This window comes from Lolium perenne, chromosome 4 (genome assembly GCF_019359855.2).
Source record: "Lolium perenne isolate Kyuss_39 chromosome 4, Kyuss_2.0, whole genome shotgun sequence".
NCBI lineage: Eukaryota > Viridiplantae > Streptophyta > Magnoliopsida > Poales > Poaceae > Lolium > Lolium perenne.
The window spans coordinates 51,446,982-51,464,998 of record NC_067247.2 but is presented as its reverse complement, the minus strand read 5'-3'; the positions used below and the strand labels follow the sequence as shown (position 1 = coordinate 51,464,998).

At 39.2% G+C, this 18,017-nt stretch overlaps 1 protein-coding gene across 3 annotated transcripts; it reads left to right on the top strand.

Moving 5' to 3' along the window:
- Positions 1–344: 344 nt before the first annotated feature.
- Positions 345–13,377, top strand: LOC127292501 (uncharacterized). 3 transcript variants are annotated; one of them, XR_011742469.1, is made up of 30 exons: positions 345–752; positions 864–958; positions 1,047–1,146; positions 1,720–1,824; positions 1,907–2,069; positions 3,194–3,314; positions 3,412–3,474; positions 3,812–3,892; positions 3,959–4,050; positions 4,134–4,284; positions 4,649–4,735; positions 5,606–5,725; positions 5,821–5,952; positions 6,040–6,137; positions 6,217–6,340; positions 6,423–6,530; positions 6,778–6,919; positions 7,341–7,445; positions 7,542–7,596; positions 7,696–7,768; positions 8,618–8,794; positions 8,872–8,982; positions 9,136–9,306; positions 9,399–9,554; positions 10,301–10,534; positions 10,666–10,824; positions 11,061–11,161; positions 11,265–11,950; positions 12,493–12,578; positions 12,664–13,377. XR_011742469.1 is itself a non-coding variant. In XM_051321916.2 (28 exons), exons 1-28 carry the CDS (start codon positions 593–595, stop codon positions 11,782–11,784), a joined length of 3,804 nt encoding a protein of 1,267 aa, XP_051177876.1. In that variant the 5' UTR covers positions 345–592; the 3' UTR covers positions 11,785–12,451. The 3 variants fall into 3 exon arrangements, 1 of the variants encoding a protein (XP_051177876.1); XR_007845159.2 differs by lacking the exons at positions 12,493–12,578; positions 12,664–13,377 and adding an exon at positions 12,044–12,451; XM_051321916.2 differs by lacking the exons at positions 12,493–12,578; positions 12,664–13,377 and having other exon boundaries at positions 11,265–12,451.
- The last annotated feature ends 4,640 nt before the right edge of the window (positions 13,378–18,017 follow it).

The window sequence follows — 18,017 nt, the reverse complement described above, 5'->3', positions numbered from 1 at the left end:
ACATCAGCTGCTGTTGAGTCCATCCCCCCAAAAAAAAAAAAAGCTGCTGTTGAGTCAAATGGATGTCCTTATGGAATTACTGATGAATGGCTCCCTTTTATTACCACTGAGGGCTTGTCTGGACGAGAGACATTATATATACAGGTTTACATATACGTAGATAGATGCATTTTAGCAGAAATTTCCTGAAATTCCCAGATCTATTAGCAGAGTACTGCGTTCTTGTGTACAGCAGTAGGAACCCATTATAAACGGGCCATGGGTCGTGAATTTGAAGATTATTACAAGCCCAAGTATCCAGCCCGTCCATATACAACCCAGATTCAGCCCGTCCGTCTAACTACCCAACCCAATACGCCCAGTGGTCGTCTTCTCCCCTACCTCGCGCCCTCCCAGATCACACCACCACCGTCACCGCCTCGCCGTCGCCGCGGACCTCTCCGGCGATCCCGCCCCCGGCCACAAGCCCGCCGGAGGCGTGCCGTCCGCCACGAAGATCCAGCTCGAGCCAACTTCCAAGCTGCCACATCCGAAAATTCGCCTCGCCGGCCGCTCGGACAGGCTCCGCCCGATCCGCTAGGGTTTTGGCGCGATGGATCCGCTCCGGAGCTACCTGGGGCGGCTCCTCCTCGAGGACGTCACCCCGGTGGTGATGGTGCTGACCACCCCGCTCGCCGAGGCCGCGTGCCGCAGGAGCGGGCTCAGCTTCGTCGACATGCTCTCCCCGTTCTCGCTCTTCAAGAAAATCGACGGTGATGCGCCTCTCGACACCTGCTTCAGCTGATTCCGTGCAATGCTCTACGCATTTCGTTTCGATTCTGTTCTGTGAACCTCACGGGGAGTTTGTGTGTCGGTTTGAGCAGTGCCCGTGCGCACGGCGAGTGACCAGCCTTACAGGCTGCAAATGTTCAAGATTCGGATGGTGTACGCCTCGGACGTACGGAATCAGGACCTTGAGGTGATCCTCGAACCTTCTGGAATGTGCTGTAGACTCGTAAATGCATGCTGTCAGGTGCTTGATGATGACCATGCTTGTGTTGGAGCAGGTTGCGGATGAGAGAATTAAGCTGGTTGTTTCCGAGGCCAACGAGAACGCTCTTCCAGACTTGCTTTCAGACCCGCCGCAGCTGGAAGATGTACTGAAAAGTGAGAACCCTTGCACTATATGAAAACCTTCTGTGATGTCCGTACGCAGAAACATATTTCTGTATTGAGCTGCTGGGTCCTTAGTTGAAATTTATGGCTGGGTTGCTAGTTTGTTCAAATAATTGCATCTAATGCTAGAAACATTTTGGACGCGTAATAGTGGACCATGTCAGCATGAAGCAAGCTATAATGTTTAATGAGTAGCCACAACGTTCTCCTCCAAATGTTAACAGTTGCAGCCTTGCCGCCTAAATGTCAGGTGATTATTTTGTATTTGAAAGTAGCTGAGAGCGAGCACACATGGAGAGCATGCATGGTATAATATGTATTGTTCAAATTGCCTACGAATCATGTGGGATGTATTATGTATAATCTGATGCATAGTGCTGTGTGATTTTGCTAACAAGATTTTTGTGAGTGGCTGGGAACAAGCAATCGGCATTACTTTTTTATTGATTTGTGTCGACATGCTGTCAACCTCGATTTGGTTGGTTCTTATATCCGTGAGGCTCATTGATGTTTGCTGTTTTGGTTCCATTTTTCACATGAATTCCATGTTTGCTATAATTTCAGAGCCTGAAGCTGAGTTGTGCCCATCATGGATTAAAAGGTTCAACAGAGAGCTAGTGCGGACACTCTCGTTTTCAGAACATGAAACCTTTGATCACCCTGTGGCATGTGAGACTGGGCACTGTTCTCTTCTTAGGTTTCCTTTGCTTGGAGAATATATTCTTCCTCATTCTTTGATTATTGTTAACAGGTCTTTTAGTTGTATCGTCGAAGGACAAAGAGCCAATCAGCAAATTTGCTGATCTCTTTAACACGAATCAGTTACCTTCTCTTTTAAATGAAGGCATAATGGATCCCCAGATTCTGAAGCACTATCTTGTACTTCACGACCAACAAGATGGACCACAAGAGATGTATTATTCTTTTCTTATCATAATAGAGAACACATTCTCCTCCTTGCATCAGTGAAATGAACTATTGAGAGTTCCTAGCCATCATTATTTGTTCTTACATGCCTACCAACCTTTTCATAACTGATAAAAACATCTTGTGAACTAGTGGTACTCCCTCTCATCCATAATAAGTGTCGGTGGGAGTAGTAATTGTAACTTTGCAATATATGATCTGTTAAACTGCTCTCTTTTCACACTGATGGTAGAAGCCCCTAATTCAATATATTTTAAGGTAGTTTAGGCTTCTTTAATTAATTAGGTCTTATGTTATTTTGCCTGGAACCTCAGCTGTTGAGTTTTTGGGTCAATAGTAGCATATAGACATTGTTCTGAATCAAGTCCGCTGGAGCTGCATTCACTTGTCTCCTTATGTCCACTTATTTGCAACAGAAGTCACATGTTTGTGTGAATTATAGTGCTTAAAGTCCTGTTCGTTGTTTTGGTGCATTTTTACTAATACTTAGAACAAACCCCATGCCTTTATTTTTGTAATATTTAAAACATGTGTAAGGCTTCATCTAAATCTTAAAAGTTATATACCATATAAGCACTTCACATATATAAGCTGCCTTGAGAAACTAATATATATAAAGCCTAAATAACCTTCTCCCAGATAATGTGGGCTCTATCTTCATCAGGCCGCTAAGGACCCTCTAGTGGGTGCTTGTACAGTGCTGGTTGATCTCAAATGCCACCAGAAATTTTAGCCCCATAAACCTAGTGTCGCTTCCCGGTTTCTTGGGGAATTTTAAACCTTATACGAGGAACCTGAAGCTTCCATAGATAGGGCCTAATGCACTCATATAAACCCCACTTAAATTACTCTATCTGGGCCCAGCGTTATGCTTATCAGAGTTAGAACATGCAGTTAAGGTGATAGCTGATGTCTTCACTGTTTGCATTGGTGAACCCAAGTGCAGCACACTTGAACAGTGTGATATTACATGGGTTCCATGCATTGGTTATTTATTATGCTTTTGCTCTATTGCTGGCATTTGCTGGTTTACCCGTTCTTCTGTATTAAGTTTTGATTATATATGTATGTTTTTTTTCTTCTGTTGACTCTTGTCTGTTTTTATGTCAAGAGCCGTGAACATCTTAGCAGAAATGAGGAGCACCCTTGGTTTGAATGATTGTAAGTTGCTGTGTATTAACTCTTCTACACAAGCTGATGGTAGTGATGCTGATAATTCGTGGTTACCCTATGTAAGTGCACTGAATTTCTTGCTATTAAATTGCATTAACTTCTGCGTAGTTGAGCAGGTAGGCAATCTACTTATAGTCTTCTCTTGACTAACTGCAGAAAGCGCATGGCTTACAGAATCATGAAGGAGCTTGTTTCCTTAACACGGATGATATGAATCAGGTATTGCAGCATCTATATTGAGTCATCTGCTTCTCTAATATGTCTCTCACAGTACCTAACAACTAAGAATATTGTTGGGCGGGTTGACGGACTGTTGAGCTTTTGATAGTCAGTGTGATTTGCAGACTTGTTAGTCAGTTAAACTCAGTTGATTTAAGGTTTTTATGAGCTTTGATGCCAAGTAGTCCAGAACATCTGTTCTATTGATGATTTCTAGTATTTGGTTGATGGTCAGTTTTAATTGTCTTGTGGTGTTCAGTTTTACATGCATGTATTCTTAGCTAGCAGTTAAGCTAAGATACTAATTTTTGAGCTTGTTTCCTACTTCCCTTATCAGATAAAAGATTTCATGCAAGATTTTGCTTCTAATCATATCATCCCCTACATGGAGCAAAAGATTCGTGTACTCAATCAGCAGGTATGTTTTAAATTGTTTTTTTACCATTTTCAAATATCTGTTTTATAATATTTGGCATCGTTCTAGGTAGCCACAACAAGAAAGGGCTTTAGAAATCAGATAAAGAACTTGTGGTGGAGAAAGAGGGATGATGTGCCAGAAGCTGCAAATGGCCCAATGCAAGTATTTATGACATCTGGACACTTTTTACTGTATTTTCTTTATTTTTATTTTTATTTTTTAACACTAATTTCATTAACAGGTATACGTTCACCTCCATAGAGTCTCAGATCAGAGTTCTCAGTGACTATGCTTTCATGTTACGGGACTACGAGCTTGCTTTGTCCAATTACAGATTACTTTCGACCGATTATAAGCTCGATAAAGCTTGGAAGCGCTTTGCTGGTGTTCAGGTGCTTTTCTTTGCTTAACTAATTTTTTAATGGTGTTATGCGTGGAAACATATATCATTATGGTAACGGTTCTAGGTTTAAACCAAAGGGCACAGCTAAAGGCAGTGATCATGGGATATATGAATATATACTGGCTAGCAATCTCAATTGAACAAGATATATTCTTTAGTATAAATAAATGATGATGGGCTAGGTCTTACTTATGATAGACCAAATGTTATGCTTCCAATTTTTTCGAACAGTAAGCAGAGTTGCTGATTTGCTTTCTGATGAATACTGAAATTAGGCTGACAGTGCTGTGATGACCCGCTATTTATTTGGACTAGATATTCACTCCCATAATATATGCCTGTGCCTTTTGCAGGAGATGAGTGGGCTTTGCTATTTCATGTTGGATCAGTCAAGGAAGGATGCTGAATATTGCATGGAAAATGCCTTCACGACATATCTGGTAATTATTTATTTATGTTAGAAATCCACTTCTAGGTTTCTACATATGGACAAATAGTTATTGCTTAAAAATTTTTACCCATCGATACAACTTTTATGTTCTGTGCTAGTGGCCAAGTGCTCAATGTTCACACCCAGAGAAAAAGAATCTAAAAAGACAGTGAGAAAATGACCCATAACTCCATTTTGCATGAAAGAAGTATATTCATGCGAACCTTGTATGTAGCCCAATGAATAATCATGCGAAAATGAACCTTGTATGTAGACTGTGTTAATATACATATGAAGCCCAATGAATAATCATGCGAACCTTGTATGTAGACTGTATTAATATACATATGAAGCCCAATGAATAATCATGCGAACCTTGTATACCAATGGAAGTACCAATGGCCTTTTGGGAGTTCCCGTTGAATTAATCTGGAGACCTGTGCCTGGCACTCTCTTTAATCTTCTAGAGTTATAGTTCTTCAACATGACCAAGTAGTCAGTAAAAGCCATAAATTCACTAGAACTTCATCAAAGCCGGTAATTAGCAGACCAAAATGGACATGCCGAACCAGGCTAGACTTCTACCTTCTGTGTGTACGTGTGTTCCTTTTTTTTGGTGAAATCATGAAACATGCAAAGGGAAATTTTGAACTCTGAATTTATAGTTTCAACAAATCAGATTCAAGTTTTGCAATTTGCATTATAGAAAGGACTTAAAAGCAGTGGGGGTTAAATATTCTAAATAGTTAGTGCTATCCATATGTGTTACCTCGACTTCTTTTTCGGTTTATTAGGTTTGAATTACCAGTATCCTTTTTTGGTTCACTAGTTTGGTCTTGCTCTTCTTCATTCACAATGCCATTAAATATCATATTTGCAGAGAATTGGATCTTCTGGGCAAAGAAATGCTACTAGATGTGGCCTTTGGTGGGCAGAAATGCTTAAAACAAGAGGACAACATAGGGAAGCATCAGCTGTGTATTTCCGCATATCAAATGAGGTATACCTAGTTACCTAGGGAAACATGGAGAATGGCTTATTCTAGTTTTTTCTTAGCTAGCTACACCCATAATGATGAAAACTTCTGTTCTTCAGGAACCTTCCTTGCATTCTGCTGTACTGCTTGAGCAAGCTGCATGTTGCTATTTGTTGTCAAGTCCACGTATGCTTCGGAAGTATGGATTTCACCTAATCTTAGCTGGCAATAGTTACTACTTGTCTGATCAGGTGTGTATTAATTCCTCCACTGCAGCGACATTTTAGTAATGCTCAGAAGTTTGACTTAATAATGAACATTCTTCCTTAATGATGCAGAAACAACATGCTGTTAGGGTTTACAGGAATGCTATGTTTGTTTACAAACAAAATCCTTGGAGTTATATCAACAATCATGTACATTTTAACGTTGGGAGGTACTTGTGGGGTTAATCTTCTGCTCATTTAATTCTTGCCTGTATAGTGTATACTATCTCTGATATTTGTGTGAATTAGGTGGTATGGAGTCCTTGGGATATTTGATGTAGCTATCAAGCACTTGATGGAGGTCATTGCCTGTAGCCATCAGTCACTGACAACACAAAGCATGTTCCTCAATGATTTTTTCCATTTTGTCCAGGTTATTAACCAGCCTGACTATGGTTTGCATATGCTGTACCAAACTTCTGTTGCTAATTTTCTTCTTCTTCTTTTGTGAATAGAGTACCGGGGAAAAATTTGACGTATATAAGCTTCAACTCCCTGTTTTCAATATGTCATCGCTGAGAGTTGTATATGAAGATCATCGCACTTACGCATCCAATTCAGATGTACGTCATGACAATTATAGCATGTGCACTTTTAATTGTCAACCATTGCATTTCTGCACTAATCAAAGATTGAATAGGTGATGTTTTCTTTTTATATTCTAATAAAAAAGAAGTCTTATGTATTTTTGTGATCAAACGGCATTATGTATTTTTTTTCACAAATTCTAACCATGTTTTTAATCATTCTGTGCTTGTCTGATAGAAAATGAAGGAACTCCTAACTTGTATCTCTTGCCTTGTATAACAGGTTGATGTTAATGAAAGCATTTGGCATGAGCTGGAGGAAGAAATGATCCCATCATCATCAGTTGTTAGAACTAACTGGCTGGATACTCAACCAAAGTCTTCTCCTTTTAGAAATAACAAGGCATGTGTTTGTGTTGTTGGAGGTAATGACTTTTTTCATATTTGTACAACTGTACCCAACAGAATCAACCAAGTTCACTGATAATTTCCTGAACAGCTGACTGCATCTGGAATGTGAAAATAGTTTGTCCTGGGAACGAATGAGTACATCATATTTGAGTATAATCGTGCAACCGCATTAACCGTGGGTAAATGATATACCTATCAATTTTTAGGGACTTGAGGGTATGATGATATACCTATCATTTTTTAGGGACTTGAGGGTAACATGATGTGCAACTATCTAAGAAAACCCCTCATGTATTGGCAAATTGTTAATAAGGGTCCCCACCTTCTCATGTCAGTCGAGGGAAATTTGGATGTAACAATCTCATATAATCCCTCTAAAGCCATTTGGAACATCTCATAATATTTTACTTTTGAATCTTTGTTCATTGGTTGCAGAAGCAGTAAAATTGAACGTTGAGCTTAAGAATCCTTTACAAATTTCGGTGAATGTGTCTGGCATATCTCTTATATGCCAGCTTTCCACCGACTCTTCAAGTGCAGGTATTTGATTTTTCTTCTTGAGATTAGAAGATTTTTCTTAAGAACTCTGTATATAGAGAAATTGTTTTGTTCACCGATGGATTGTGTTCCATGCAGTGTTGACGACAGCTGCTGAAGAAGATATAGCTAACACAAAGCCCTCTATTTCGAAGTAATATCCCGTCCTTGATTATTCAGGTTTATTACTCTATTTATGTTGACATCTTTGATTCTCATGGCCTCCATTGCTGTTTCCGGTTTACCACTACAGATTTGAAAGCGATGAAAACAAATTTACAGTATCGAAGCTTGACGTTGTATTAGGAGGAGGTGAAACCAGAAGAGTAAGCCTCTCTACTCAATATTCTGAGTGCCTTCTTGCTAGGATGCCTTCCCCACAACGTAAAGAAATTGCTTAAAAAGGTCTTCAGTGTGTAATGTCACCATAGCATATCCAAATTATACTTTTGTAAAAAAAAACTACGTGAACAACAAATACCATTTAAGAGATTCCATCAGATAGTTCTTCCTGATGCATAGTATATTTCTTAGGAGGTCAAATAGAAAACAGAAAGAGCTATAATGGTCAACTTGCCAGTGATGTTGTGCCTTGTATGTGTAATCTAGTTGGTACTGGTCCTTTACTATTCCAGTAACACTGTGCCATGGACCCAACCAAGGATGGTTTTATTTATTTTATCTGGATAATTGTTTAATGAAGGTGTTCTAAAAGCCAGTGCAAAGGAAGCCTAATGTAGGATCATCTCTATTGTAAGCTTTTGCTTGATATTCCTTCTAATCTTCCTTGGATTTATTACTTTTGCTTGAATTTCCTTCCAACCTTCCTTGGATTTATTATCCTCTGTTTGACTTGTGAACTCTGAAATGACAACTTAGAATATTAGAAACAAGAGACAAATACTTGAGCTGACCCGTTAAAAAAGAACCTTGAGCTGATCATCACATCAGTTTTTCATAGTTTCAGTGATAATATTTTTGTGGTATATGTGTATTGAAAAAGTCTTCGAGTTCTTTTGTATGTAGAAGTACCTTTTGATATTTGTGGCCCTTTGTGACCTTCGTAATCACTTTTTTTTATTCGTTTATATTTGACTGTGCTGCTTCATATAGGTGTTATGACTTTATGTGAATAGTTTTTTCCAAGTGGCTAAATTTCCTTCTAATTCTACCAGATACAACTTGAAGTGACTCCGAAAGTTGTAGGCATTCTGAAGTTAGTTGGGATAAGGTGGACACTGTCAGATTCAGTAGTAGGCTATCAGTACTTCGAAGTGGCCACACAAAAGAAAAATAAGAAAGGAAAGAGAGGCGCTCGTCGTTCTTTAAACAACAACCTGATCGTAATCAAGGTTGTCATTTTTGTATGCTCTCTTTTGAGTATTTGTTTGAGGTGACATCCGAGTAACTAAAACTTCTTTGACTTCAGGGTTTGCCTAAACTTACAGGAAATATTGATTGCTTGCCAACAAAAGCATTCACGGGTGATTTACAGCTCCTCAAGCTGAATCTAAGTAACAAATCAGAACATGCTGTGAAGGTTCGTATGTTTATCATCATATATGTTTCTTTGCCTTATTCAATAATTCATAATGATCAAAGGGTTACCCAGTTCTTTGCAAATGAGCATAGATTTTAACTATTCGCATGTTCATCATTTTAAGCGTTAACCATTCCCAAGCCTGTAATGCAGAATGTGAAAATGAAAATTAGCCATCCAAGGTTTTTAATTCCTGGTGATTCACGGGATCTTGACATTGAGTTCCCACAGTGCTTAACAAAGCATGTGCAATCAGACAACAATGTTGTATTATCTGAAGGTACCAAGGGAAAATTCAAGGGCTTGCTATTTGCATTTCCTCAGGTGAGATCATTCAAGGCAGTGTCTTATTTTATACTAACCTGATGATTTGCATTATTCGTTTCTTTACGAAATTGACATTTCTTTCTTGTTAGGATACCAAAATTCAAGGTGGTTCCACATTCTCTTGGCCTATTTGGTTTCATGCTGCTACTCCTGGAAACTTCTCGCTTTATTTGTCTCTCTATTATGAAATGGAGACTACCACTGACATTCCATATCGCACATTGCGCATGCATTACAATGTGGAGGTAAATTGACAATACTAGTTCTGGGTTTTATGCTTTATGATTTAGCTTGTTTGCACATGCACAATATATTGATTTTGTAATCAGTGTTTTCATAACTGGTATTGCACCTGGTGCCTCTTGGGACATCAGTTTTCTGTAATAATTAGTTGATATATAGTGCCATCCATCATATTGGCTCGAAAGTAACTGATTTAGGTAGGTTCCTGGTGAAGCTCACTTAATTAATTTATGTATAGTGCCATCCCTTTTTGGTGTTTTTCTCCTGAAGAATGCACCTAGATCTTTGTTCCTTTGATCATGAAAATTCCGGAAATCCCTAAAACCTCATTGAGCCATCTGGTTAACAAAATATGGGTCGTGGCTAACGAAACTGATTATGGCTAACCGCCAGAAGCCAGCCGTATGTCTTAGTTCATCACTACATGGCATTGGTTATGTTAATTTATTCTGAAGTTATACGTACTGAAGTCCAGTGGTCTCAAGATAATTGAATCACACCTGTAAGATTTTTGAAGACTTGAATTTCCGGTTTTTGGTCTCTTTGTCGTGTGGTGGGACCAAATTATAGGAAGCTAATATGATGTGCATACAGTTATGTTTTATTTAAAATCACTTCAGAAGATGCATCTCCAAGTTTTGTGTGCTATTATTGCATTATTTAATGTCAATTTTGCGAGCAGCTGAATGTTGCAGCCAGCAATAAATAGACATGAGTTCTCTATTGTCTGTAAACAATTTATTTGCAGGTTTTGCCATCACTTGATGTATCCTTTGCTATAAGTATGTGCTCATCAAGAATGCAAGAGTATATTGTGCGCATGGATATCATGAACAGAACTCCATCAAAATCATTTGCACTCCATCAGTTGTCATGTGTCGGCACTAAATGGGCAGTTTCTGCATTGCCCTCGTGCAATTCCATCAGCTCTTTGGAAAAAATACATGCAAACCAGGCTGTATCATGCTTCTTCAAGATAAAGGTTGGAGAGTCATTCTTTGAATAAGCTATAAAATACAAGACACTTGTTGGTCACCATGTATCACATTTATTTTATTTTATTTTACTTTATTTTCTTATCTGATATTGTTTTCCATGCATGATTATTTCTAGGATGTAGGAACAAGTTCATCTATTGAGGCTGCAGACAAGTCCTGTGGAAGTGATATTATTTTATCTTCTGGTGGTAGTACTGATGTATATGATGTTTCTCTGTCTCCTATGACTGATTTCCACTATCAAGAAAGATACCAACAGGGGAAGTTAGCTAAGGTGAGTGCTCCCTGAGGGGTTGTAAGACCAATCAAGACCCACTTGGCTTTACTGTTTACCTGTTGGTTCCCAGTGTTTCCCAACTGGGTAGGGTTTTTACCCTTAGTTTGAAGCTCAGCGTAACAGACACTTGGCTGGAAAAGTGGCCACTGACTGGACGAGTGTGTGTGCATACTTCATGAGTTTCAGCATTAATAAATCAAATGTACCTATGTAACAATTTCATCATTGTTCAGGGGCCACACAGTCTACTTGATTTTATCCTGATCTCAAAGGCAGCAGCTGATAATTCGTCCAAGTCAGAACAACTGCTCTCTCATCATACATGCCACTGCAGGTAAGTTCTAGAACCTTCGGCAGAGTACTTACTCCGTAACATTTTTGTTCGGATTTGATGACCATTAAAGCTTGAACATGTGCTGATATGATCTCGTTTTCAGTCCTCTCAGCCAGAATCCTGTTTGGTGGCTTATGGAAGGGCCTCAAACCATTACTCATGATTTCTCCAAGTCTTGCTGCGAGGCTAACATCCAATTGGTGATTCATAATTCTTCAGAAGATAACATTTCTGTGAGAGTGGTTACGTCCGATCGTATGCCAGATAAAAACCAAACTGTCCCTTCACATGAATCTGCCAGTGGATGGTATGATGTGTCGTTGGAAAATGACATAAAGGCCATCTCAAGCGCCAAGGGGACACACTTGCAGAAGGAATCGTCAGAAAGCATTTCACCGTTTGTTTGGTGTTCATTGAGTTCTGCTCAAGTTGATCTCAAACCTGACAGTTGTGCTAAAGTTCCTCTAAAAGTGTGTATATTTGCACCTGGAACCTACAACTTTTCAAATTATGAGCTGCACTGGAAGGTACATCCATCCGAGGGAGGACAAGTGGATGAAAATGGGATATCAGGCAGTGGTCAAGGCCATTCTTTCTATGTTACTGTTCTTCAAGGTGTCTGATGAATTTCAATGTTATGAAAAGAAGCAACCTTCTTATGAAGCTCAGAACATAAGAACTTCCATCTAGTTCAGTGCAGAAGCCTGTCTTGTGGTGGCTGAAGTGAAGATGTACTACCCCACCAGACCCAAACTAGTGGTCGCTGGCAGGTGGGTGGATATGTACCATGTAAGTTCCCAGATTGAATATAGAATACACATACACACGGATTTTCTTAATATCAGCTTCAGTACTGATGCATTTATACAAATCCTATCCAAGGATGACCCAGGAGGACTATTCAGGTGATTAGATGTATACCATTGTTGTCAATGAAATTCGGGACTTGCTGCTGTAGCCTGTAGGTTCTTATACTATTATTGTATATCCTTAATATCCTTTTCTGTGAGGTAATTAGTTTATCTTCAAAACTGTTGTTCTATGGGTGACAATTGTTGTTGGCTAATGTTGATGCCATACCCACCATGTCGTGATTTTTGTTTTGTATTAGTGGGTTGAGTTCCTGTCTGCCCGGGTGATCATGTTTGTATTGGATATCATATCACCATATTTTTGGTAGAATTAGTTCTTGGGCAGTAACATTTTGACTTGATGTAATCAAAATCACATTTTTTTCTTGCTATGTACATTAAGAGATGATGGGCGATAATTCCAGTTTCCGATAGAATACCTATTTTGTCGCTCACTGCCTTTCTTAAATGTTGTCCAAGTAACAAGGGAGTTGTGCTGGCATTGGAAGGCGTGGGAACAAAACATACATGCTGTACACTTCCGCGTCATAGCTCGAATTGAACAGGCATGTGGCCATGTACTGAGCTGAGCTCCATTTCTATGCATCATACACCACCTGGAATGTAAGTTTTGCTTTTTAAAGCTTGCAGGCAACCAAATAATCATACTGGCGCCACGGTTGTCGCCCGAGCAGCTAGAGACCAAGCCTGTCAAGCCAGCAGCAGTGCCTTTCGTATGACATCTGTGATCTAAAGTCCATGGTTATGATACCCGTGCCGTGTGAAATGGGTTTCGCACGTGAAAAAGCTTTCAGAGGATGATGAACACCATTGAATTTCGCTTGATATTAGTTTGTTTTTTCGAAATGGGGAGCCTATCTCCGGCCTCTGCATCAACGATTGGGATGAGCTAATTTTGTGGTAACTGACTTTGGCTCTTCAAGTTAATGACGTGTGGATCCTACATATGGCCAGGCCTACCTATCAGTGATTGGAAATAAAGTTAGCCAATCTGCGTCCACTTAGTTCTGGCAGCATCGTGTGCCATATTAGATGTACACAGGGTTTGTGGGATTAGCACTTGTTATATTATGATCCAAATTCATATACTAAAGGGAGCTAACTTCTGACGAGCGGAGCGAGGCCCGTCGCCGGAGTGAAGTTTTGCTGGCTGGCGCCCGTGGAGGCTAAAGGGAGGCTAAATTCATATACTAAAGGGAGGCTAAATTCATATACGGATCGTTGCCACCGTCTATATATATTCCCTGTAAGCCGCCGCTAGGGTTTCATCGCATCATTGTACACCCACGGCGTTTGTAAACACCACCGAAATAGTGAAGTTTTGCTGGCTGGCGCCTGCGGTTTTTTCCTTGTGTGTTGCAAGGGTTTTCCACGTTAAAATCTCGTGTCCCCTGCAGTATTTTTCTTTTCGTTCTTCGTTTATTGTGCCTCTCGATTATAACAACACTATCCAAAGGGTGGCCTTCGTGTTATATTCATATGGGTACAAGCTTACAATTTACAGAGTTCTAACCTGATACGGTTAGTATACAAAAGCTACAATTGCATTGTCTAATATCTCCCTTAATCTCAACCGTGTCCTCATGTGTCAAGGAGGTTAAGAATGCGTCGACAAACGTCAAACAAAGGTAATGTCAACGGCTTAGTGAAGATATGTACGGTTGATCTTTAGAGGAAATAAACTTTATTTGAAGTAGCTTATGCATAACACGTTTCCTCACAAAATAACAATCAACTTTGATATGTTTGGTCCAAGCATGAAATATTGGATTGGATGATGGACACATAGCACCCATTTTATCACACCAAAGAACTGGAGGTCGGTCCTGAGAAATTCCCAACTGATGAGGCAAATACTGTACCTAAATTAGGTTTGCAGTGACATTACTGCTGCGAGAAACTGTAGCCCGCTTACCTGCACTCCAATAAATCAAGTTAGGACCAAAGAATACATCATATCCCCCTCCGGATCACTTGTCATCCATACTACCAACCTAGTCAACGTCGAAGAAATCCGAGAGAACTCCTGATGGGTTAGGCCGGAGGTGTAGTCCAAAAAACTGTGAAACAGACATGACGCAGGATGCGCTTGACAACTTACAAGTGGGCATCCATTGGTGCATGAAGATACTGACACACACGATTAACAACAAACGAGATGTCAGGCCGAGTGATGGTAAGATACTGAAGACCCCCAACAATACCATGATACCGATAATAGTTCGCCATCAAAAACAGTAAGACAATCAATAGATGACATAGGTGCCGAAGTTCCTTTGCACTTCAACATACCAGCTCGGTGCAATAGATCCAAGAGTACTTATTCTGGGTGAGTGATAGTCCATCATCAGGATGAGTAACCTTCAGTCCAAGAAAAATTTGAAGTTTATCCAAATCCTTAATAGCAAAATCAGTACTCAAGGCAGTAATAAGAGCATCAACAGCACTAGAGGAAGACCTAGCAAAAATTATATCATCAACATATATCATAAGATACACAGTGACTTGTGGCCATTGAAGAAGGAACAATGATGTATCCGATGTTGAGGGAAGATATCCATGCACTCGAAGAGCAACATCAAGACGCGCATGCCATGAACAGATGCTTGTTTGAGACCATAAGTTACCTTGACCAGCCGACACAAATATTGTGGACGTTCAGGATCAACAAAACCTGGCTACCTCATACAAACATATTCCTCCCATAAGCCACGGAGAAACACATCCTGAACATCTAGCTGGCGAAGGGACCAACCACGAGTGACTGCCAATGAGATAAGAAGCCGAATAGTGGTCGGTTTGACAACTGGGCTAAAGGTGTTTTCATAATCAGGACCATATCGTTGTTTAAATCCTTTGACAACCAACCATGCTTTATAGCGCTCCATACCATCAGAATATTTTTCTTTTCTTACTTTGTAGCATACAAAAGCTACAATTACATTGGCTAATATGCCATATCCGACTGAAGGAGGAGGCCAAGTTGTACTCCCAAATTCTTTTTTGGACAAATTTTGTATTTAAGGAGTTCACTACGTTTAGTACGTTCTCTGAAACTTTGTATTATTAAGAAATATATAAGTTATTTTTATAAGATGACTATGTTGATAAATAGTTTAAATGAAAATTGATAGCTGTCTTATTTTAAAATAAAATTAAGCAAAAGTAATACTTCCTCCGTCTCATGAAACCTGTCTTAACTCTATCTAAATTTAGCTGTATCTAGATATTAAATAGTGCCTAGATACACCCAAATTTTAGATAAAATAAATATATATATGTTTAATGAGACTTGTTCGTAAGGTCATCTAGCTAATATGATTTTCACAAGTTATTTCCCGAGCTCAACCTCAAATGGAGGGGTTGGGGCTTTGGCTTCAAGCTCAAACTCACCTTGTGATAGACTGCCCTCCCTGGAGCGCTTAGGGACTATCTTATGGGATATATCATCCTAATTTTATCATTACATTCCCAAATTTTGATGAGAAACAAGAAAATTTATGTGATGGATCCGTGGCAGCAGACTACATTGGATAGGGGAGTCGACGACCAGATTGACCCATTTCTGCGTCCAACTTGCCACAATTTTTTTTGTTTTACAAAGAACAATTTTGTTTGACCTGTCGGTTTACATCAAGGCGAGTTCACATCCGGTCTCTGTATAACAAAAACACACACAACTGCTGAAAAAGAAATAGAGGGAAAATAAGAAAGAATGAGAAGACCTTGTATGGCGAAGATACATGTCATATAGTATTATTTTTTTAGAAAGCTACTCCCTCCGGTTTCTTGATATAAGGTGTATAGTTTTTTCAAAAAAAGCTCCAAAATATAAGGTGTATTGCGTAGAACCACTCAGTTGGACATTTTTTTTTGAAGGATTCGATTGTATTTTCTTAGCTCATGCAAATTCTTCTATTTTCTCAAAGCAATAATTTAGGGGTAATCTTGCCAAAACTCATGTAACTTGTCCACAATGTGCGTTTCTTAATTTCCATACCAAAAACTATACACCCTATATTTAGGAATGTAGGGAGTAGCTTTTAAAAAATCTTACATTTCAGAATGAAGATAATAAAGGGATTTACTAGTTCAGTTCGTGCTTAGTCAAGTATTATACTATTTGATTTGCATCGTGATTTGTGTTAGTCATGAGTTACAACTCATACTGAAACTAAAATTTAATAACATCATCAGACTGTGACTGAAAACCGAGAACCGAGAAATAGTTACACCTGATAATAAAACACTGCGTGGTGGTTACTGGTTAGTCCCAGTGACTGGGCAGCTGCCTATCTATCATCATACGGTTGGTCTTGGTCGTGTTTGACCCGATGAATGATTGAACTAGCAGGAGCACGTGTCCAACTTGACCAACTCGCATCAAGGAAATGAAAAATCTGGGAAATCCTCCTCCAGGTGCTGAGTCTGCTGACCGTGGAAGCCCTACGTCAAGTGTCGAACATAAGAGCAAACACACCATCGACGTCAAGTACGGATGACCAACGATAACGAACCGCGCGCTCTGTTCGTGGGCAGCGCACGAACGTTGGCTGGCATATCCCTTTGTAATTTGAATCTCTTTCTCTTGAAGTGGTCCCTCCATTCAATTATTTATTTTTTTAAAAATGCATTTATCTAGACATGTTTAGGTGTATATCTTCACTCATTTTGATTCGTAGCTAACTCATAGGGTTAAATTGGGTGGATCTAGCCTATTGGCAAGGGGGCAGCTGCCCCCGCTTAAACATTTAATCTCTTTGTAAAGTCTAGCTTAAATAGAGATTTGCCTCCACTTAAAAAATATTTTTCCTTCAATAAGCACATTCTTGCCCCCTCTCAATTCTCATCCTGGCTCCGTCCTCGTTAAAATATCTAAAACATTTTATAATACTAGTGAACGGGGAGGTACAATTTAGGCAGTGATTAGATCAGATTTCCTTGTCCGAAAAGACTAGGTTAAATATTCATTCTTATCTTAGCGTCTTAGAAAGAGTGTCTCGCCGTGAAGTGTTCTCCTTACTTATTGGATGTCAAGTGTCGGCTCAGATAAATCCGAAGGAAATACTGGTATGGAGTATGGACGCAGGTGACTTAGCCCCTATAATACTTCATGAAAATATATTTATGTTGTCATATTATTTTATTAAGCTTGTCAACTTCATACTCCACATGCATGTTTTTTAAAATGTTTTTTTCCTGTGTTTGTAGTGAGGTTTTTCTGCCAGAGCTAAGAAAGGGTCTAGCTGGAGCCGATATTGTAAATGCTCTCCCAGATCACCACACATGATCTAGGTAAGACTTTGTTTCTGGTGAAGATGCTAAGTTGATTTTAGTTATTGTGAAGTTGCCTGCTATTATTGTGATGTTATTTACTACTATTGTGAATCTAGTTTTTCATTGCCTATCAAAGCTGCCTAACGTTGTTTTGTAAAGTTGTCTACCATTATTTGTGAAGTTGTGTAATGTTGTTTTGAAGATGCAAAGTTACTTTTAGTTGTTGTGTACTTGTCTACTCTTGCTACGAAGTTGCATATCATTGTTGTGAATCTAGTTTTTCCGCGGCGTACCAAAATTGTTTTGTCTCGCAACAATGTTGCTTCTTAAAAATGCCATCAAACATATGTAAGGCAGATATAATTCTGAAGATCTCATTTCAAGGATTTCTTAAGGAAACAATAGGACTATGTTGTGAGCTATATTAATTACCAATTATCTTACATTGTATATAGTTTTGCTTAACACAAAGCTAGGGGCTCATCGTCCCAATTACAGTAATTTCTATCGATAAAACCCATTCTAGGTAGCGCATGTGCTACCTTAGTTTCCTCCCTTGAAATATGATTGAATTTAACGGTGCCTATATTATAGGTCAAATCGTTACAATCCACCACATTTTAAAAGTGAAAACATATTGTAATTCGAAGTCAGGGCTTAAAGGCTATAGTATTTAAAATATTAAAGGCATTATAATCAATGCATGG

Coding starts and splice junctions, on each gene's coding strand:
- LOC127292501 (XM_051321916.2), top strand. CDS start 593: ATGGATCCGCTCCGGAGCTACCTGGGGCGGCTCCTCCTCGAGGACGTC. Junction 5,726..5,820: donor ATTTCCGCATATCAAATGAG/GTATACCTAGTT, acceptor TCTGTTCTTCAG/GAACCTTCCTTGCATTCTGC. Junction 11,162..11,264: donor CATCATACATGCCACTGCAG/GTAAGTTCTAGA, acceptor TCTCGTTTTCAG/TCCTCTCAGCCAGAATCCTG.